Here is a 22,016-nt window from a genome sequence, read left to right as displayed (position 1 = left end):
TGACTCATACCGTTTTACAGGAGGCTACATTCCAGCCATGTAAAAGCTCCACACACTTCTTTCTATCCAGGCGAGCAAGGGGATTATCACAGTTATAAGGTGGGTTTGGGGGGGTTTTATTTGGGGGGGGGTGTAATTGAAGAGTTTCTAATCAGCAACACTGAATGGCAGTTAAGTGCGTTGTAGTCGTCTGGAACCCAGCTACTTTGTTCCAGAAATTAAAAGAAGATTCCCCTCCTTTTGAAGTTATTTCTCAGTAAGTTAGTCTGCACGACTACCTCTGCGAATGCCTGTGTCTTCTTATAAAAGTTTCATTGCGCTGGGGATATTTAGGGATTCCCATCTTAAATCAAACTTACGGTCAATATTTCATCCTTCACCTTTGTTTTTCATGGTGTTTCTACTTTAAAGATAGGGAACCGAGGATTCAGAGAAACCCAGGTCCGGACTCTAAATTCTGCCCACTTGACCACATTGGCTTGCTTGTCGTTTGTACAGAACTCCATTTTGGTTTTCCTGTGCTTTTCCTCTTCACAGTTGCTGTTAAAAAGTCATTAAAAAGTCTGAGGCATCCAAAGACAAATGCACTTGATGCCTCATGCCCAATAGGTGTGCGCAGAACGTTTCTTAAAACAGCCACCACCCACGACACAAAATTTAAAAAACTTGCCATAAAAGTGTGGGGGTTTTCAGACAGCTTGTGACATAGCAAAATGTGTTGAGTGTTTGCTGGTCAAATGCATGTTTAAAAAATATGACTGGAGATGCACTTCAGCAAACCTAAGGTAGTCCCCATGCCATGATATGCTGATGCAACAGGCTTGGGCGTTGTAAATTCACAGACTTCTCATCCGCTTGCTCCCTAGGGGACGTTATCGTCAGCGTGAATGACACGTGTGTGCTGGGCCATACGCACGCTCAAGTTGTCAAAATCTTCCAGTCGATCCCCATTGGCGCCAGCGTGGATCTAGAACTCTGCCGAGGCTATCCTCTGCCTTTCGACCCCGACGATCCCAACACGAGCCTAGTGACCTCTGTGGCCATCTTGGATAAAGAACCGATCATTGTGAACGGGCAGGAGAACTATGACTCCCCGGCGAGTCACGGCAGCAAAACGGGGAAAGTAAACGGGATGAAGGAGCCCAGGCCCAGCAGCCCGGCTGAGGTTTCCTCGAACGGATCCCACGGCTACCCCAATGACACCGTCTCTTTGGCTTCTTCTATAGCGACGCAACCTGAACTCATCACTGTACATATAATCAAAGGGCCCATGGGCTTTGGCTTCACTATAGCAGACAGTCCCGGGGGCGGGGGACAGAGAGTGAAGCAAATCGTTGACAGCCCAAGGTGCCGAGGCCTAAAAGAAGGGGATCTTATAGTGGAAGTCAGTAAGAAGAATGTCCAGAATCTAACTCACAACCAAGTAGTGGATATGCTTATCGAATGCCCGAAAGGAAGTGAGGTGACACTGCTTGTACAGCGAGGAGGTAGGTGTGCTGTGTATTTTCTTTTCGTTCACACAGAACAGCATGGACTTAAAAGCAGCCTCTCCCAGCCAGGTGCTCTCCGGATGTTGTCGAACTTCAGTTCCCATCCTCTGCCAGTGGTCAGGGATGATGGGAGTTGTAGTCCGACGATTTCTGAGTGATACCAGGTTGGAGATGCCTGGCTTCAAACATATATGTTTGAATACACACAGCCACCAGAGACTGATGGAAACATAGTCATTTGCCTCTTCATTTGGATCATTGTTTTGAAAAACCCTGTAGAAATATAACAAAAGATGTGTCCCTGGTATTCTAAGCTTATTTTAGATATGGAAGAGACTCGAGTCAATATGGCTCAGAATTGCTGAGAAGCGTTTTCTCGCTGAAAGTGGAATAGTTAAGCAAGCTCAATATTGAGATTCTTCATCATATACTTAGAAGCCTGGCAGTTTCGATTTTTTACTTTATTTTAAATGCATCCGTACCGATGCATTAGAAAAAGAACATGACACATAGTATTAATCTTCCCATAGCAAATTGCATATGGAAATGGGAATCATGGTTGACATTTAAACTTCCTCATTATATATCCTGGGTATAATGAGATGGTGTGATCAGAAACTGCAGGTATCCAGTTTTAATGAGAATCTGAAATGATGAGTCAACTGATTTTTTATTTATTTGTTTTTAATTTATCGGTCTCATTTCTGTCTTATATTTTAGTCCCGTATCAGTCAATCACCTTATTGCAGAAACAAAGGAAAGGAATTGCTATGACCTTGCTATAGTTGCCATGCTCAACTTTTTGCATCCCCAGAAAGGTGGATTTGATTTAAATCAAATCAAATCGATTAAAATCACGATTTAACTCATGATTTAAATCACTAGTCAGTAAGACTTGATTTAAATCATTATTATTTTTTACAGAAAGACTCATTCTTGCTGGTATAATCTTAATATTTACAACCAGATGAAGGTTTCATTTCTGGAATAATAAATTTCCAGAGTAGTTTTTACAGTTATATCAAAAATTACTGATTTGGTTATACTATTAGAAATACATAGACCGATAATTATGAAATTATTGTGAGGTTTAATAAGTTAACTGTTTATATTTGGGCAACTTTTCTGCTGTACTTTATTGGAAGGAGAAAAATAATCATTTCCTTAGTAACAATTGAAACAATTCATTTAACTAAAACAATAACATTATAGCATATGTATCCATGTTTGTTAACTGATGTGGTTAAACAATTTTTTTTAAACAAACAAACAAACCTTAGACTGCATTTTAGCACACATGGAAAACTTAAATCCTTATTTCTTGATGAATAGCCTTTGGACTATAATGCAACTTAAATAGAAAACTATCTTTAGATAGATTTTTTTTCATCCAAAATCATTTTATTTTAAAAATCCAATTTAAATTTAAAAAAAAATCAGATTTAAATAAAAGAAATCTGATTTAAATAAAACAATCATTTTTCTTTTTTAAAAAATCATTGATTTTTATGCACCCTGCTTTGATGCTCAGTGCTTAATTATGCTTTCCACCTGCTGGAAAAGTGATTCAGTACTTTTCTGAGAGGAGGGAGGGCTAATCACCTCCGAGCTGTGTCTCTTTCCTTCTCATAACCTGCCCGACATCAGCTGTCTACATTCACGTAATCACAGCCAGGACATACACATGCAGCTTTCACCTACATGCAGTCCTTTTGCACCTGCTTCCTGGGAATGAGCAGGAAACAAACTAGGAAGCTACAGGTGAGCTTAATGTGGACTTCCAAATCTAGGCTTGTTCGGAAGCCATTAATCCTATTTTTTTCCACTTTACACATCCTGAGAAGCTGTGGTTAACTGCAGCTTCTTGGTTTATCTCCCCACTTCCCTGAAGGGAAGAGCGAAGAGGGAGAAAAGGACTACGTTGTGAGTGGATGAAGCTCAATCTCTGCCAACCGTTTCACTTTCTCCCAGCAACAGGGCAGGAAACATGCTGCCATGTTTACTGGGGCTTTTTCAACTCCAGGGCTTTCTTAACTCAGGTGTATACCAGGTGGGCTGTTCCTGCCTGCCTGTGCTCTATCATAGGCAATCCCACGCCCTCTTTACGCAATGCATACCTTCTGAGTAGCTCAGAGATTTTAGAAATCATCGGCACAATAAATGCATCTGTTCTCGACATCAGGACAATTCACACACCCCCCCAAAGCAGCAGTAATGGCTTGACCCATCTCAGTTTTCTAGTGTTTTTGATGATTTGGTAACTTCTATGTATACTGTATAGGGGACACGGGTGGCGCTGTGGGTTAAACCACACAGAGCCTAGGACTTGCCGATCAGAAGGTCGGCAGTTCGAATTCCCGTGATGGGGTGAGGTCCCGTTGCTCGGTCCCAGCTCCTGCCAACCTAGCAGTTCGAAAGCACGTCAAAGTGCAAGTAGATAAATAGGTACTGCTCCGGCAGGAAGGTAAACGGCATTTCTGTGCAGTGCTCTGGTTCACCAGAAGCGGCTTAGTCATGCTGGCCACATGACCCGGAAACTATATGCCGGCTCCCTCGGCCAATAAAGCGAGATGAGCACCGCAACCCCAGAGTCAGCCACGACTGGACCTAATGGTCAGGGGTCCCTTTACCTTTACCTATGTATACTGTATGGAGCACTTTCACAAGGTTGGAGAATAGACAATATGGGCTGGAAGTCACTTTGCGATGACTCCATTCCAAAATGGGGAGAGGATATTATGACAGATTTTATGAGCTGCTAATGGTGTCTGCCTCATTTTTTTGCGTGCATTACTGCCTTTGCATGAAGGCAGGGAAAAGGGCAGGCTGGAGAGTTGGCACCTGGAATATAATTTGGCATAGTACTGTCATGCACACTAAGCCTGAGCTAACTAGAAGAATAGGCAATTGCATATACAATTTGTATTGTAAAAAATTATATACGCACACACAGAGCAAGCCCAAAGTTTTGAAATGATTTTTGTGGTTTCTAGACTTGTGCTTCTGGCGATCAAAGCAAAGAGTAGCAAAGAGAAACGAGTCTTTTAGTAGTTGTATAGGCAAGGAAGCATTAACTGATGCGGCTAATTCCTGTGGGGATAAGAAATATTTCACCTTCTGAAGCACCCAGTTCCCCAAAACTCTTCTCCTCTTCTTTTCTTTTTACAACCACCGACTGTTGCCTGTTCCTTTTCTAGAGCCATAGGTCCCTGATATGGGTATCAGTATTCATCATTTTGCTACGCTTCTGAGAAGTGTGTGTGTGGCTCCACCTTTATGACTGAACTCTTTCCCCATCTCTCTTGAAGGAGATGATTCTGTGGTTGCATTTCCCTCCTTCTCCCTCTGCTGTCCACTGAAGAGAGTGCCGGGGAGACGCCTTGATGTCAGGCGTTTATTTTATTAACACGCTGCTTGTGTTCATGCCGGCTTCGGCAGGCGTCCTCTGCTGCGTGGCACAAAAGGCTGGTGTTCAGAGTTGTCGAAAGACTTTGTCAGCGGTGGTTACTAAGGCAGAAAAATATCAGAAATGGATGAGTAATAGATTTGAAAAGCTCAGCCAGCTCCGAGCCGCTCGTCTGCTCTTGACAATTATGCCTGATTGTTAAAATGCAAGGCGCATAGCCAGGGAAAGAGCAGCCCGTAAAATATTTACTACAATGCATCTTCATCTTCATCTGGAGCTGTGACTTGCGATATTAGACTTGCTTGTGCCCACAGACCCTGTCAGGTTAAAGGACGGGAAGAGGGAGGTAAATGAAGGAGATGCAGAGGAAAAATAAAGCACCGTGTGAAAATAAAACCCTATAACCCACAATATTGTTGCGTATGCTGTCTCAAAGTTACTCATCAAATAAAGCGAGGTTTGATTCATAGGTTACAGTAAGTGCCTGGAAATAGAACTATGTGGGTACTGTTTTGGATAAAGCAATTCTCTTGTCTTGTTTGTTTGGTTTCAGCTATGCTGTCATGTTTCCACAAAAACGAGGAGTCGAAATGTATGACTGAACTTTTATTGAACCATAGAGCTAGCTGCTTTTGTACCATCAGCAGCCATGTGTTCTGAAGTATCCGTTGCATCAAGATTATAATGTATGAATCAGGCAATTGGGAGAAGAGTTTGCTGCCACACTTTTAATGCACTGTGGTGCTTCTTTATAAACAGCCATGGCTTCCCCCAAGGAATTTTGAGAGCTCTGGGTTAGACTAGATGACCCACAGGGTCCCTTACAACTCCACAGTTCTATGATTCTATTATTTAAATTGCAGATACAGTATCTCATACCATTTCCTAAGCTTGCACAATTGGCACGAAGTTTGGAAAGCTGGGAAGACTGTTGTAGAAAATTAAGCAAATAGGCAATTAGTATAATTGAGATGGAAAAATAATTTTAGCCCGCAGGGAATATGGTGGAAATAAATTCTCTTCCATTTGCATAACACTGTTGTTGTGCAACATGTGCAAAATTTGGGTATGCAGCTGTCGGCTGGTTATGTTGGCGGTTTGTTGGTTAAAAGTACCAGGAAGTGGGAGAGACCCTTGAAATGAGGGTAAGGAAAAGGTGGCCAAAGCCAGTCCTGTTTCTGTTGGGTTATACAACAGCAGCAACAAAAAACCAAGTTCTTTGAACAGACCTCAAGTATTTGGTGCCAATTCCATAGGGCTAGTTGTGTAAGTCATTGGAACTCCCCCCTCAGGGGAAAAAAATACCCAGAATTTCGTAGCACCTTAAAGATCATCTGATTTATTGTGACATAATCTTTCATGGGCTAAAGCTCACTTTATCAAATACATCTGATAAAGTGGGCTCTGGTCCATGAAGGCTTATGCTACAATAAATCTGATAGCCTTTAAGCTGCTACAAGACCCTGTTCCTGTTCTTGGTGCTTAGTGGACAATACCATCTAGTTTAAACAAAGTCCTTGCTAACACTGTTAAATTTCAGTAACGGGCCCTTCTGCAAAATAATAATAATTCAGTTATTATCTGTGTTTTATTGCTAGGCATTCCCTAGCCTTGTGCTGGTGTTTTAGATCAGATGTGATTTGATATAACACAAGGTGGCACAGCAGAACCTTATATTGTGCATTAAACAAGGCAGATTTAACTAGAGATGATATTCTCCATTCTCCCAGCTATTCCTTACATGCCGGTAACTTGAGCAGACGTTAAATTGTCTCAGCTAAGAGGACAACCATATTTTATCCTGGCTTGCTGAGAGCAGATTGCCATGCTATACTCAGCACAAGGGGCTTCTGTGCATAATTTGGGAAGCATGAAATACTGAGGCCGCAGCTGAGTTTGGTTGGAAAGGTTGCAGCTGAGTGATTGATTAAGCATCCCCGTAAACGCACGACGCCAGTAGGCTCAGGGAGGTGCCTAGGCATAGCTGTCAACGTTTCCCCTTTTTAAGGGAAATTCCCTTATTCCGAATAGGATTCCTCGCAAGAAAAGGGAAAAGTTGACAGCTATGTGCCTAGGATTCAAGGAAATGGCTGTAGTAGTTGCTCAGAGTGAGTCACGGGACCCCTAGTGCACATCCGTTGTCCGGGGAAGGCATAAATGGCTTGCAGGTGCATTCTGCTTCTTGAGAATGGCTCTGCAGCGTCTTGGGATTTGGCTATTACCGGATATTTGAATTTAACTAGTCACATTTAATTCTTCTTCCCTGCCTCATCTACAGGACAGTCCTTTCCCTTTCAGCAGAGGGCTAGGAAAATGCAAATATGAGGAGGCTCGCTTTTGTTTGCGGTTGCTGTTTGTGTCACTTACATTAATATAGGCTAACCATTGGGCCCTCCATATAGGATCATAGGATTTTAGGGTCAGAAGGGACCATCAGGATCATCTAGCCCCTGAAATGCAAGAATCTTTTGCCCGTGATCCTGAGATTAAAAGTTTCATGCTCTACTGTCATCCTAACCTTTGGCTGCACTGGTTGGGGCTGATTGGAGTTGGTGTCCCACAGCCTCTGAGGAGCCACAGGTTGCCCATCTTTGTGCCCGAGCTTTAAGCTGATATTGTGTCTTTGTGAAAAGTGGGAGAAATTTCTCTCTCTCCCTCCCTCCCTCCCTCCCTCCCTCCCTCCCTCCCTCCCTCCCTCCCTCTTGGGGATTACCTGTTGAACAGACCGGCCGCAGATGGAGTTCAGGCAAGACGATCCCACTTAATACAACACATAATGTATTGTGTTCAGCATCGTAAGATGTAGTTAGTTTCGATGCCTTTTTAAGGAAGACCCCCCCTCCCCAATTAATCAAGTTAATGGAGCATGGATACCTATTAGCCATTAGTCATAATAGGTGGATTGCAACTCCATGTTCTGAGGCATTCTCCTCAGTCTGGTCCCCTGCAGACGTTGTTGGACTTCAGCTCCCATCATTCTCAGCCAAAACAAGCAATGGCCAGGGATGATGGGAGTTATATGTCCAAAACACCTGAAGAGCAGCAGCTTGGGGAAGGTTTTTCGTAAGCAAGAAATAAGTACATTCCATAGGTAGAGGGAGGCAAACAACCAATAAGGGCCTTGTGTGCTGTCCGAAGCCTGGCCACTGTTGAAAACAAAGTTTTATCTCATACAGTTTAATTGGTAAACTGCTGTCGCTATTTTGCCCTTCTCATTTTTTCCCTTTTGGAGTGGTCTCGTGATAATAACATGAATGAGAACTCCAGGAAACAACACTTATCAGAGCTTGGCCTCTGTTTTATTTATGGCATATCAGTAAAAGTTATAAAGTGGGTATTGTGAGAATTTTTTGAAAGCCCCTTTGAGAACTTATTGGGGATATAAAATGGGATATACAATATTTTCCCATGTATAAGACTAGGTTCGCCCCCCCTAAAAAATAAAGTACAAAATTTGGGGTGTCTTATACACGGCTAGATCTCCCCCCCATTTTCTTAAATCGGAGTCGTCTTATACATGGGGGCGTCTTATAGATGGGAAAATACGGTAATTAGGTATTCTAAATTAAATAAATAACTAAAAAGACAGCATGTGCATTAACACAAAGATGCTGTGCAGCCTGTGATTTCACACACTGCAGCTGCTGAGGTGTATTTTGAATGCTGATAATATATTCTGGGGTAGTTTTGTTTTTCTGGTGTCTCTTTAATTGAGGGGAAAGAGGCCACAGCATAGTGGTAGAACAAGTCCTTTGCATGTAAAAGACACCAAGTTCCTGGTGTCCTGATTCCTGCATAAAACCAACATCAGGTGCCCTTGCTTACAGGTAAAGAAGTTGATTTTTATTATAGCAGCCTTACTAGTGCAAACTCCATGACTAGGAAGGAGCAAAATCTAGTCTAGATGGTCTTACAAGGCAAAGGAGTAATATCTACACATCCAGTCTAGGAGCAAGGACCAAGATTCAGGAGTTCACAATTAGCAACTTCACAGGAGCTGCGAGGTTGTTCCAACAAGTTTCCCTGCCCTACCCACCAAGCTTGTAAGCAGAGGTGGCAAATGGCCAAGCTACGCATGAAAATCTGTGTCCCTGTGGGAATTCTTGGCCTGTAGGTGCAGAGTCCCTGAGAGAAAGCACATCCCTTTCTGACCCCCCCCCCATCAGAGCAGGTCATGCCCATGAGCCGTCCTCATCCTTCACAGGTAGGGAAGAAGGCAGGGAGTCTCCTGCCTTGTCAGTAGATCTGGGAACATCCAAGGGGACAGGATGGGGGTGGGGGGCATCATCACAAAGCCTGTGCTGTGTAGACTCAAATGCCTCCCACTCCTGGTCTGAATCAGAGTGCTCCATGGGAACCATGACCCCCTGCATCAGGGGAAAGATCTCTGCATGAAAAAGTAGAGTCACCACCAGCCAGAAGAGACAGCCCTGGAGTAGATGGAACAGTGGACTATCTCAGAATATGACAGCTTCATAACAAGCATCCTCTGGGATTTTTAAGCCGTTTTGGACAGTCTGTTGCATAGTGTACAGCAAGTGGCATACTCACCTGTTGCTGGGTGAGGCATTGAGGCAGCTAGCCTGTGTGTCCCATAGCAAGTGTGCAAGCAACTGTGTCCCTCCTCCACCGTGAAATATTAAAGAGTATGCTTCCATCCTACTTGAGTCCAACAGTCCATCAGTGGTTTGAGCACAGCAATGAATTAGTGAAGCACCAGGTTCAAGACAGAGGGCTGACACCTGCATCCAGGTACAAGCATGAGTGGCTTCTCTGTTTCTGCCCATTCCTGCCTGGTCTAACTGTTTGCAACTGGTGCGAGAAGAGAATGATTCTAAGCACACAGAGAAGGAGACAGCTGAAGTCAGTAGATGGTGATTCACAACTCGTATGTTGATTACCTTGGTCTTTTCCTGTTGAATATGAACGGCATGGTGGAAAGATAGCCACTTCCCTGTTCCATTTAATCACTAGCCCTTCAATGAAGAATTATTTGCAAGAAATTGTTCTTTCAGCTCAGTTCCACTGATTCTAAAACTTGAAGATGCAAAAAATAAAATAAAAAGCAAACTTTGAGGAGTTCTGAGCTCTGGCTTGGGATAAGTGAATGTAGAATTAGAACCAGAAATGAGTTGCATTCATGTATGTTTTGGGCAGTCTTCTGGACCTGCATTCTCTTGACAAAGCTAACACTGTGCTTCATAAGTTATGATGTATACATTTTTTTATTTAAAAAACACATTTCTAAAGGACTTACTTGTGCAAGCAGTCAACCCCCCCCCCCAAAAAACCCCAATCCATCCAGACTTTCTGTCTTCTTTCCCCCTCTTTTTATTTTGTACCAAGCCTGGAGTCGTTTTGACTTTCACAAAGTCCTTGAAATGGGGCTTTATTCATCTAATCTTTTATTAAAATTCTGCTGGCAACGTTTTATGCAAAGTTAGTTTAGTATCCTCCTGCCTTCTCCACCAAAGAGCATTATTGACCATTAGTGTTAATAATTAAGAGCTCCTTGTTTTGCACTTGGAAGTCAAACATATTGACGTGCATTTCCTGAGTCACAGGGAGCTTACATTGGCTCCATGGCCACGTGGTGAGAGATTTGTTTTACACTTTTATTGTCTGTCTAGAGTAAGATGGATGCCCCTGTTTTACAAACACATAGAAATGTCTCCCTTTTTCAGGTACCCAGGGAAGCTGAGAGGCATCCCTTATCTCAGAATGTACCCAGTGTTCTAACTTTCTGTAGAATCGCCAACCCAGCTCTGTTTGCCTTTCATGTTGAAGTCTTGATCTGCCAATACAGAGGTCCATGAGCTCTCAGGGTTGATTAGTTTTGCATTAATATCAGGAAAAGGGGGCATTCAAGAAGGTCTTAAGTTCCATTGGTTAATGAGCTTGATTATTAATTACTTTAGGTTATTATATTGGTAGCTGCCAGCATGATTCATGGAACTCCAGACTGACCATCTATTTTAGAAAGCAATAAAAATTCCCCGTTCAGAGAGCAGCACAAATGTTGTGCAAAGGGAATTTATTAATATAGCAAGAAACTCTGTAGCTGATAGTTTTCCCCCGTAATATAGTAAAACATCAAAGTCATTATGAAACAGTAAAAGTATTACATACGAAATGCTTAATAGTGCGTGATTATCCTTTTTCCCAAAGTGTCATTTGCTAAGTAGAAGAAGCTGCTCCCAAACACGGCTTTAAGAGCACTGAACAATGAGAGAAATGTTTTGGTTCAGATGTTTATGATAATCTCAGTGATAATTAGTTTCATTTAAATGCTCTATTCCCTTCTTTTGGGAGGAACCCTGTGCATACACAGGATTCCTTTAACTGATAGGAATATTAAATTAGTCTTGGGCATGAATTCCCTTTTGCAAAGAAAGTAAGTTTTAACGTATTACAATGATAACTGAAATGAATATAGCCTCTATTTTATTTTTTTTATTTCTGTGAGGAGCTGGATCTGTTTGTAATTATTTGCTGTGAGACTTCCCGTCCAGTAGAGGGCACCATTTCGATTCACTCATGTCTCCATTTCTTTGTGCTCCAACCACCTCTATCTACTCCTAATGCTTCTCTCCTATTACAAAAGGACCATTGCTCAGTGATAGAGCTCATGCTTTGTATAGTAAAGGTAAAGGGACCCCTGATCATTAGGTCCAGTCATGACCGACTCTGGGGTTGCGGTGCTCATCTCACTTTATTGGCCGAGGGAGCCGGCGTACAGCTTCCGGGTCATGTGGCCAGCATGACTAAGCCGTTTCTGGAGAACCAGAGCAGCACATGGAAACACCATTTACCTTCCCGCCAGAGCAGTACCTATTTATCTACTTGCACTTTGACGTGCTTTCGAACTGCTAGGTTGGCAGGAGCAGGGACCGAGCAACAGGAGCTCACCCTGTCGCGGGGATTCGAACCGCCGACCTTCTGATCGGCAAGTCCTTGGCTCTGTGGTTCAACCCACAGCGCCACCCACGTCCCCATGCTTTGTATACACGAGCCCTAGTTCAGTCCCTAGCATCTCCAGGTAGGGATAGGAAAGGCTCCTTCCTCCAGTGTTGGAGGGCCACTGTCAATCAATGTTGACAATCCTGAGCGAGATGGACGCAGTGGGCTGACTTGGTAGCTAGTAGCCATGGCTAGTCTTATCCACCATGAAATGGTCCAATCCTCTTTTAAAGCCATTCAAGTTCATAGCCATCACTGCCAACTTTGGGAGCGAACACCATACTTTTTATTTATGCGCTGTGTGAAGAAATCTTTATTTTCTCCACCCTGCATCTTCCAGCATTCAGCTTCATCGAATGTCCACAAGTTCTAGTGTTGCGAAAGAGGGTGAAAAAGGTTTCCCTGTTCAGTTTCGCCATGCCATGCTACGCTTTTCTGGAGTGTAATGATCCTGCTGCCCTTTCATTTTCTACAGCACGCCCCTTCGGGTCATGTTGCAGGCTAGCCTTGATGAGAGATGAATGCACACTATGCATGCAATCATTATCAAGCTGGACATTTATAACATCCTCCAGGGTGAACATTTTGCCATGCATCCCTGTTAAATCAGAGAATGGGGAGGAACACCAGAATCTCCAAACTTAGTGATGATGATCAACTTACTATATAAATGCTAAAGTAAGTTTTCTTGGGTAGTTGGCTATATTCTCCCAAGACAATGACTGATGGCAAGGGAAAGGCTAAGTCTCATCTTTCACTGCATGACATTTACAGCAAGTTACCTTCTTGCTGCTCGCTAATGAAATCTTCTCGGGGAGTTTCTGTTTGTTACCCTAGCAGAGACAGTTCTAATCCGTGGCATTCATTAGCTTAAAAATACTTGTTTGTGAAACCTATCCCCCTTTCAGTATTGGTGGCGATGCAGTTGTTAACCTTGGGCTGTATCCAATGCTAATTCTACTCAGAACAGACCCCCCCCCGAAGTTAATGGATGTGGGTTAAACTACAGAGCCTAGGACTTGTCAATCAGAAGGTTGGCGGTTCTAATCCCCGCGACAGGGTGCAAGTAGATAAACAGGTACCACTCCGGCAGGAAGGTAAACGGCGTTTCCGTGCGCTGCTCTGGTTCACCAGAAGCGGCTTAGTCATGCTGGCCACATGACCCGGAAGCTGTACGCCGGCTCCCTCGGCCAATAAAGCGAGATGAGTGCCACAACCCCAGAGTCATCCACGACTGGACCTAATGGTCAGGGGTCCCTTTACCTTTTTACTTTGAGTAGATCTTGATTAGATACAACCTTTTGCATATTCATTTCTGCATGTTTGATTAAGGGATGTGCTCAAGCAGAGTACACAAAGGAGGAGGCGCAAGTGCAATGCCTTCCTAATGTCACTGGACAACAGCTTCCATCATTTGTGATCGTTGGCCCTCCTTGCTGGGATTGATGGAAGTTGTAGCACAGCATTTTCAAAAGGGCATCACGTTGCTACCCTAATAAAGGACAGCAGTGTCTATGGAAGTCAGCTAAAGAAAGGCAGCGTTAATACTGCCAATCTCCAAATGCACAGGGAAATCCTCAGCTGTGGTTTCTTGTTGGCCGGTAGTGCTGCCCCTTGTCCTTCAGTTGAGAATACACAATGCAGATTGCGGCACATTTATTTCCTGGCTCAGTCCTTGGCAGCTAGAATTACACTTGTAAATATGCCCTGATTTTAAATTAGAAAGCACCACTCTATAGGCAAGTATTAACAAGAAAGTCTTCTCCAGGCTGTTCCTTGTGATGGTATGTTTGTCTGGATGCAAACCGCCTGTGTTGTATATGTGTGTTTTTTCATACAAATCGTGTGTGTTAGCTTGTTTTGGTAAGAAGTCAATTACTGCTTGTTCTGCAACAAACTCTGCCAAAGAGCAAAACCCTTGCAAGATTCATGGGCCCTTGAAATGCCAAGCAGTAGCTTGTGTATATTTCCCACCAATTTTCCCCAGCTATTTTCATTTGGGGGGGGGGGCAGCTGGAATTAATGGCAAACACTGAGAGGGAAGGTTTTTTCAGTCATTCATGTTTATTACATTTTAACATTTAATAACCCGGGTGCCATAAGCAAATCCCTTGTTCATTTTAAAAATGCAAAAGTTTTTCTTTGATGCCATATTATTATTAATAATTAGGGAATATCTCATTGCTGAGATTACTCTGTCCAAATGAGTGACCAAATGTATGTATGTGTGTGTGTGAGAGAGAGAACACAATTCTATAAAAGGTGAATCCATACATGTTTATAATATATTAGGAGTCTATTGATACCCCGGTTTGGTGCTTGGGCAAACAGTTTCAGAGCAAGACATGTCATAGTCTGCCCAATTTCTCCTTCATTTTCTCCCTCCATTCATGATTGAGATATCAAAAATGGCTGTCACTCCCCCTCCTGCTTTTGACAGAAGTGTGTGAAATAATACAGGCATACTAAATGTCTCTAAACTAAATAAAGCATTCAGAATTACTGAAAAAAGGGGATTTTGTGCTGGGCATCTTTAAAGTTTAACTTGCTTTTTGGGGGGCGGGGGATAGAAGGGAAAACTTCCATAATGTGTTTATTTGGGGGATGAAATTTACAGGCAAGGTTACCTCTTCAGAGTGCATGAATTCTGCCAGGTTTCAGAAGGATAGCTGCAGTGGTTTTCCTGCAGTGGCAACCATTTCAGTTTTAGGGTGTTCGTGTATGCGTGTGCGTGCGTGCGCGTGTGTACATACACACATACACACACAGTCTCCCTGCTTTGTGGGTAATTGTTCTTAAATTTTCAGAGATGTCCCTGCGTAAGAATCCTGAAAATTGTGAGACATATAGGTACATGACCTTTTGTGCTAGGTAAAGGTAAAGGGACCCCTGACCATTAGGTCCAGTCGTGGCCGACTCTGAGGTTGCAGCGCTCATCTTGCTTTATTGGCCGAGGGAGCCAGCATACAGCTTCCGGGTCATGTGGCCAGCATGACTAAGCCGCTTCTGGCAAACCAGAGCAGCGCACGGAAATGCTGTTTACCTTCCCGCTGCAGCGGTACCTATATATCTACTTGTACTGCGTGCTTTAGAACTGCTAGGTCGGCAGGAGCAGGGACCGAGCAACGAGAGCTCACCCCGTTGCGGGGATTCGAACCACCAACCTTCTGATTGGCAAGTCCTAGGCTCTGTGGTTTAACCCACAGCGCCACCCGTGGCCTTTTGTGCTAGATACTTTTAAATATTTTTTGTGGGGAAGAGCTAAAAATGTTTAGCTTTCTGGGTACAATCATCCCCTTCGATTACAAGCTTGACTTATGAGTCACAACCATTCCTGCCACTTTGCCCTCTGTCCATAACAGTGGTGGCTTCCTCTCCCCATCATTTCACTCGGATGCTATCATTCGTCAAGAGGCATTCCTTCGAGAGCCAGTGTGGTGTAGTGGTTAAGAGCAGTAGACTCGTAATCTGGGGAACCTGGTTCGCTTCCCTGCTCCTCCACATGCAGCTGCTGGGTGATCTTGGGCCACTCACATTTCTCTGAACTCTCTCAGCCTCAATCACCTCACAGAGTGTTTGTTGTTGGGGAGGAAGGGAAAGGAGAATGTTAGCTGCTTTGAGACTCCTTCGGGTAGTGATAAAGCAGAATATCAAATCCAAACTCTTCTGCTTTCAGCAGATTCCGGCCTGAAACTTCCCCGCATCCCCCTGTCTGGATTGCCAGTTTACCTCGAAGTGCTTGCAGTGCTCCCCATTTTGACTTGCACCGCCTCATAGAGAGCCCACTTTTTCTTGAGCAAGCCACCCATCTCTCTTGAGGCACCCTGCTTGCTTCTGGGATTTATCCAATGCATGAAAACGTTCTGAGAACGTTACTATTTATGATATGTAGAAAGCATTTATAATTTACACGACACCTCACAGTTTTAATCAGATTCACTGATAATCTAATTCTATACATATGGGAAACTGCAACTGGGAGGAACTTATAGAGGTGGAACTTGCACTGAATTTTGCTGCAACCTGGTCCAGCTCTTTAGATAGTGAGTGGCTTATGCTGGCTTTCCTAGAACTCCTTGTGATAGTGTGGTGGGCATATGGTTTTGTTTCGGAGGGCAGCAGACCTTAGTGCCAACCCTGCTGGCGAAGGCTGGCTTAGATAAAGGCAGCTCAGGTGCCAATATTCTGTTCTGTTCTGCTTCCTGGTACGTCAGCTGTTAAAGTTGAGCAGACTCTTGGAGACAAGGATTGTTCCCCCATTGTAGAGCTGCAAGCTTTCTCACAAGCAAGCAGCAGGTCAATGAGTCAGTTCACACACTTTTTCATTAGAAGTTGCGTTAGGTGTCACACTGCCCCATAGGTTCAGAGCAGGTTGAGATGACCCTGGAAACAGAAAGGTAAACTTAGAAAAGGAAACACAGCCAAAGGCAGCCTTCTACAATCTTGGGCCCTCCTGATATTGTTGAACTACAACTCCCATCATTCTTGGCCACTGGCTATTTTGACTAGAGCTGGCGGGAGTAGTAGTCCAAAAATTTTGGAGGGTGCCTAGTTGGGAAAGCTTCTTCAAGGCTTAGATTTGACCCAACCATCGAATCTTTGACCCAGAATGTCTATGCGAGAACCTAGCTAGCTAAATCAATCAATCAAGCTGAGAAATGGCTTTTCAAGCATTTCTCCTTAATTTCAAATTTCCCTTTTGGGGGCCTCCCCTCCCCATCCCTTTTTGCCCACCACACCATACCTTTATTTTTCCTTTTTTGCTGTTTTAGATTTTCTCAAAAAAATATATCAAATTGTCGGGAGTATTGCCTTTCCTTTTTGGCGAAAATCAACTGTGTGTTCATAAAAGTGTGATTTTTTTTATTTCTCATTTAAACAGATAATTTCAGTAAAGGCAAGTGAGTGCCATATGAGGAGCATGTTACCAAAATAAAGATGGCTGACTCCCGACTGGGGAAAGTGGGGGTGGCGAAGTGTGTGTGTGTGTGTGTGTGTGTGTGTGTGAGAGAGAGAGAGAGAGAGAGAGAGAGAGAGAGAGAGATGTGTTCCTCAGTTTGTATCCATTTTTGAAGTGTGCCAGAAGTATCTTCACATGTGTTTTGTGTGGAGAGGTTGTGAAATTTTCTGTGTGAAGGGTTTGCAGGTGATGGAGGTGTGTTATGAAGGGACCTGCCCGAGCAGGGGCCTTAGTTCATTGGAGTTTATCTCCCCCCGGTAAGTGGGTATAGGCTTGCCACCTAAGTAAGGAGTTGAATCTTTGAAACTTTACATACACCAGTTGAGGGAAACTTGTTATGTAGGAAACGACCTGTTTGTTGCCATGATTAAGATCTACAAATGTGCTCAGTACTGTTTTGTGGTATGCTTCTTTTTTTAAAAAAAATGTTCACTTGTATCTTTTGTAACATAAGATAAATTTGGAGGTGCTTTTTTTTGTCTAAAGCAAGTCAAGAGGCCTTCCTAGCTAAAACAATATACGATGCCCAAATCCATACTCCTTCCAGCTCATTTTTAGACTTATTATTATAACAGATCCATGAAATTAAATTTTCTGCCCTCCTCCTCAACAGGGCTCGTGTGTAATTAAATTTCATTTAAAAAACAAAAAACCTTGACTCTTTTTCTCAAACCAAAGTTTTTTTCGATCCTAGAATTTCGCTCTGAAAGCGGACTTGAAAATTTTGCGGGGACTGAGAATACCCTTGACTAGGAAATAATAATGAGGGAGGCTCCCCATCAGTCCCTGGCTGGGATTGTGAGGTCTAAGGTGAAGTGAAGATTATTATTTGTGTGTGTGTGTGTGTGTGTGTGTGTGTGTGTGTGTTGCAGGGTTTGTGTATTATGTGCACCTGTTGGAGTGGAGTGGCTAAGAGTATGACACAGGACCTCTATGTATTTGGTTCAGATTTTACCTCCAGCTTCAAACTTTCCCAGGTGGACTTGGGCAACCCATTCTGTATGAGCCTCAGTCATTTCATCTGCAGTATGGGTAACAGCCCATTTTAAGGATGTTGTTAAGAGACAGTGAATGTGAGCTGCTTTGCATAATTTATATGCAAATGCTCACAATTATTAGCAGTGTCATCTGCAGCTTTCATCAGCTGAAGCTGTTGTGTGTAGACTGTCCATCACTAGTGACTTGTCAGAAGAATTGAACCTCTGAGTGTGTATATTTAAACCAAACCCTTTGCTTTCTTTTTGGGATGGTGCTTTTGCTTTGCTCCTTTTTGTGGGCCACCACCTTTGCTTTCCTTCTAGCGGCCTACTTCGTGGAAAGGACCCTTGACAGGTTTCCTAAGTAAGACGTGGCTCCAGCAAACAGATTCATCTGTTGCATGTGCACTCCAGTAAAAATAAAATAAAATAAATGAACATATGAGCTGGAGGAGGGTGGGGCAAAAGGAAGCCCTTATTGGGTGATGTTTAGACAGTGTTAAGCTTGAAGGTGCACCATGTCAACAAGAAATTTTGTCAGGGGCCCACTTGTATTTAAGGAAGATCATTTATAGACAAGTATCTCAATTACTGGCTAATACCAGACATAGAACATTTGCAGTATAATACAATGCTTTTAGTACAACTGCATCAGCGTATAAAGGGCCACTCTAGTCCAGCATTTCTCATGTTTGGCTCCTATATAGTAAATATTTGATATCATGGGCCAGCCTTGTGCTCCTGTATATCAGTGATTTCTAAGGTTTTAGAAATCACTGATATACAGGAGCACAAGCTGACTACTCCATATTGATCCTAAAGATCTATTATATATCAATAAGTCAATACGAATTTATTGTAGACATCTGACATCATGTTGCACATCACCAGAAGCCATTCTTCACACACATCATCATCATCATCATCATCATCATCATCATCATTATTATTATTAATTTTTCATTCACACAACATGCTTCAATCTCTGCATAGCATTGGATCGTGAAGCATTAAAGGAGCAATAGAAAGAATAGAGAGCATAATGTTATGTGTGTTGTTTTTTAAAAAATGGGAGCAGATTTCACACTGTTGAGTTGCTTTGCAGTTTTTAACACATAGTTGAAACAGCACTTCTAGCTATTTGCTCCACCACAGTTCCTGTTTCCCTGATTTCTAAAGTAATTTGTTTCTTACCTTCTCACATCTGCTTAGGGACATTGTCTTCCTTTATTAAGACTCATTTCCCTTAAGCATGAACTCCATTTCCAATGGGACATTGTGCTACCAAAAAAGAAAAGAAAATGCCAATGGCAGGGACTGGGAGACTCCTTTTATCCAGTTTCCCCACTGTCAGAGAAACAATGATATGCGGCAGTGTTCCGGGTCTGTCTCCAAAATGTAAAATCTCTAGGCTTTCCCTCTCAGCATTAAATGCTTTCTCATTTGCATTTTCATCACCATTAATGCCCAGGAGAGTGAAAGAAAGAAAAAAATCTCTCCCTGCCTCTGCTCCCTGGCCATCCATTCACCTCTCCCTATCCAAAAATAACATTGCATTCATTGTGAATCTGCTGCACTCTTAACTAGTTGATGGTGATCGCTGCCTATAATCATGTAGACTGGACTTGGAAGCAAACTTAAAGGGTTTGCCAGGAGCATCTGTATTTATATCTGACCCTTCTTAGAGATAAACCTTACCCTTCTTTGTTCTCTTGCTTCTGCTTTTGCTTTCCTAAGCTTGTGTTGGGGAAAACATACATACGCCCCCACCCCCAAAAAAGGCTCGCGTTATTTTATTTTTTTAAGTATGTAGAAGCAGATCATCTCTCTTATCTGCCTGTCTTAATCTTGTGTTTCTGCACTACCGTTCCAATTGGTCTGATAAATTTGACACGCCGGCCGTGTCAAAAGGTAATATCCTTGGCTTAATTGTGAGCTAAGTCCCTCTTAATCCAGGGGAGCGTTTGAGATTCTGTCCAAGTGTTCAATTTCCCATGCCGCTGAGGTCTGTGAATTTCTTTCTCCAGCCTCCAGGCTGCTGCAGCACAAGTCAGCATAGCTAATGCAGATAGATCTCCTCCCTTCTCCAAGCGCTCGCTCTCTCTCTCTCTTTCCCCTCCCCACTCCGACTCACCCCCCCCCCCCACAAACCTCCAACGCTGTGCTTTGATTCGATATGAACAGACTGGCAACTCTGATGCTAGAGCAAAATCTGACATAACTCTGCAGATGGCTACGTTCGGATGATACATCTAGGGATTTCTCCCCCCCACCCCCCTTAAGGAAGGTAAGATTTATATGCTGCTAATGGTTTGTTGTTTTTTTTCTCCCCCCCCTCCTTGTTGCCATTTTTCCCCAGGACTGCCAGCCCCCAAGAAGAGCCCAAAGTCGGTAAGCACTTTTACAGAGCTACTATACCTGTTTGATTATTTTCTTGTCGGAGGCATGGGTGGGCGTTTCTGGAAATGCGAAATAAAAAATATATATACTGTGTGGGTCCGTGGGGCTCCCCTTCTTTTCCCTCCTTCCCCTCCAACCCCACCCCGGTGGTTGTCATTCCGTTTGAAAGTTGCGGTTCTGTCGCTGCACTTGATCGCTTTTGCATGGCTTGTGCTGAGCAGGGGTTAGCCGGGGAAGAATGCGGCGCAGGAGAGGATTTGTCCAGCGAGCTGGAGGGGACGGGCAGACGGAGGGGTGTGTGGGCTTGGACGGAATTCAGCCTTACTTCTGGTGGACTGCTCTTCGCAGGCATTTAACTTGCCCGTGAAAATGCCATTGTTTCCTTCTTGGCACAATTGCGTGTGGAGACTCCACCTCCCTTTCAGATGGCATCCGCTAGCAACGGGCTGCACTCGTTTTGAGCCTTATCATGCACTATATGGTGGATAATTGGGGGAGAGGGAATTCCTGAAGCTTGTTTCCTAACAGCAGCAACAGAGGAGGGAGGCGGGGAAGAGAACCCTTTTTGTAACGCTACGAGTATCATCCTAGTTCCCTGCCTGAGCCTTTCGCATGTCCGACGGTCTCTTCTGCTCTCTGTAGGGCATCCTTTGTTGTTTGTTGGCTTTGCCTGGGTTGAGCAGCGTTATGCTGCAGGTGTAGGTTCCCCCCCCTCAAACCGCCCCCCCCAGCCCATTGCCTTTTTAAAGGAAAGATGGAGGGCTGCGGGAGTGTGGGGGGGGGGGAAGGGGAGAGAATCAATATTCCCCTGTCCGTCCTGATCTTGTTTCTCTGTGGAACGGTTACCTGGTTGACACGCCGGCTAATAGCTTGTAGGCTGTTGTCCGAAAAGTACAATTAAAAACAGAGGACTCTGCCACTCCAGGGAGTGACACAGATCAAGAAGCATTATAGGGAGTTAACTGGCTGCAGAGTGAAAGTTTCTCCATTTGTTTGAAGAGTGTGCAGTGGTGGGGGAGAAGCAGAAAAAGCAGGGGGGGGGCGGGGAGCTGTAACCAACCAGTTTTCCGAAGATGGAGAGATTGTTGCGGTAATGCAAGATGCTGTAAAACTTCCCTGGCGGTCGGCTCTGGGGCTCTTCCTGCACCTTTTACGATGCCCCACCTTTTTCTGAGAAGCAACCCAAAGAGGAAGGCTGAGCAGAAGCCTCCTCCTCTTGATATACAAGTTTTTTTTCCCCCCACCCCCTCTGCCCATGGAAAAGAAAGCCCCGAAATAATTAATGTGGTTCTGCTGGCTTAGGGCCGCGCTGATTAAAGTCACATGACCCCGGGCCTCTACTATTGTCAGTTTGCATTAACGTTGGCAAGGGAGGAGAGCGGCGTTCGCGCTCAGCCTCAAATCCCACAAATGTCAAACCGTATGGGGTTTACTTCTGTGTCACAGTCAGGGAGGAATTTAGCCTTTGGTTAAAATAGAAGCCAGTGTGTAAAACATGTAGAAAGTGTATTTGGGAAGAGGAGAGATAGCTGTTAGCTTTCAAGCAAAACAAACAAAAAAAAACCAACCAACATTGGGGGAAGGGTATCGGTTCCCCATCTTCTTCCCGTCGTCCTTGTCTCACTGCCCCTGTTAATTAAGCCGCATCTAATGAATGGATTAACAAGGTTGATTTGGAAAAAGAAAAGCGGGAGAGGAAAAAAAGCAGTCAACTGCAATCAACTTATAGAAAATCTCCTCCAGTCATTTGGAGTTGCCGTGAACCGGCCTCTCCAGTGAATGGTGATAACATTAGGAGCTTTGAAATCCTGTGTGTGGATCCT

The 22,016-nt window shown here is 43.7% G+C and overlaps 1 protein-coding gene and 1 long non-coding RNA gene across 14 annotated transcripts in view; one reads left to right on the top strand and one right to left on the bottom strand.

Moving 5' to 3' along the window:
* The window catches only part of MAGI1 (membrane associated guanylate kinase, WW and PDZ domain containing 1), a 483,098-nt gene that overhangs the window by 406,932 nt on the left and 54,150 nt on the right, over nt 1-22,016 (top strand). For all 13 annotated transcript variants that reach the window (XM_081183947.1, XM_081183951.1, XM_081183950.1 and 10 more), the window contains 2 exons: nt 867-1,487; nt 20,153-20,184. In XM_081183947.1, coding sequence (XP_081040073.1) covers nt 867-1,487; nt 20,153-20,184 — 653 coding nt within the window. The remainder of the gene's footprint in view (nt 1-866; nt 1,488-20,152; nt 20,185-22,016) is intronic.
* Nucleotides 15,464-21,327, bottom strand: LOC308581724. Its single transcript, XR_014005216.1, has 3 exons — nt 20,212-21,327; nt 18,988-19,074; nt 15,464-16,239 (listed from the first exon to the last, which is right to left on the bottom strand). It is a non-coding gene; the product is annotated as an uncharacterized lncRNA (long non-coding RNA).

This window comes from Podarcis bocagei (genome assembly GCF_964188305.1).
Source record: "Podarcis bocagei genome assembly, chromosome: 2".
NCBI classification, from domain to species: Eukaryota; Metazoa; Chordata; class Lepidosauria; order Squamata; family Lacertidae; genus Podarcis; species Podarcis bocagei.
Note: the sequence above shows the minus strand (reverse complement) of the source record. Positions and strands in the feature narration are given on the sequence as shown.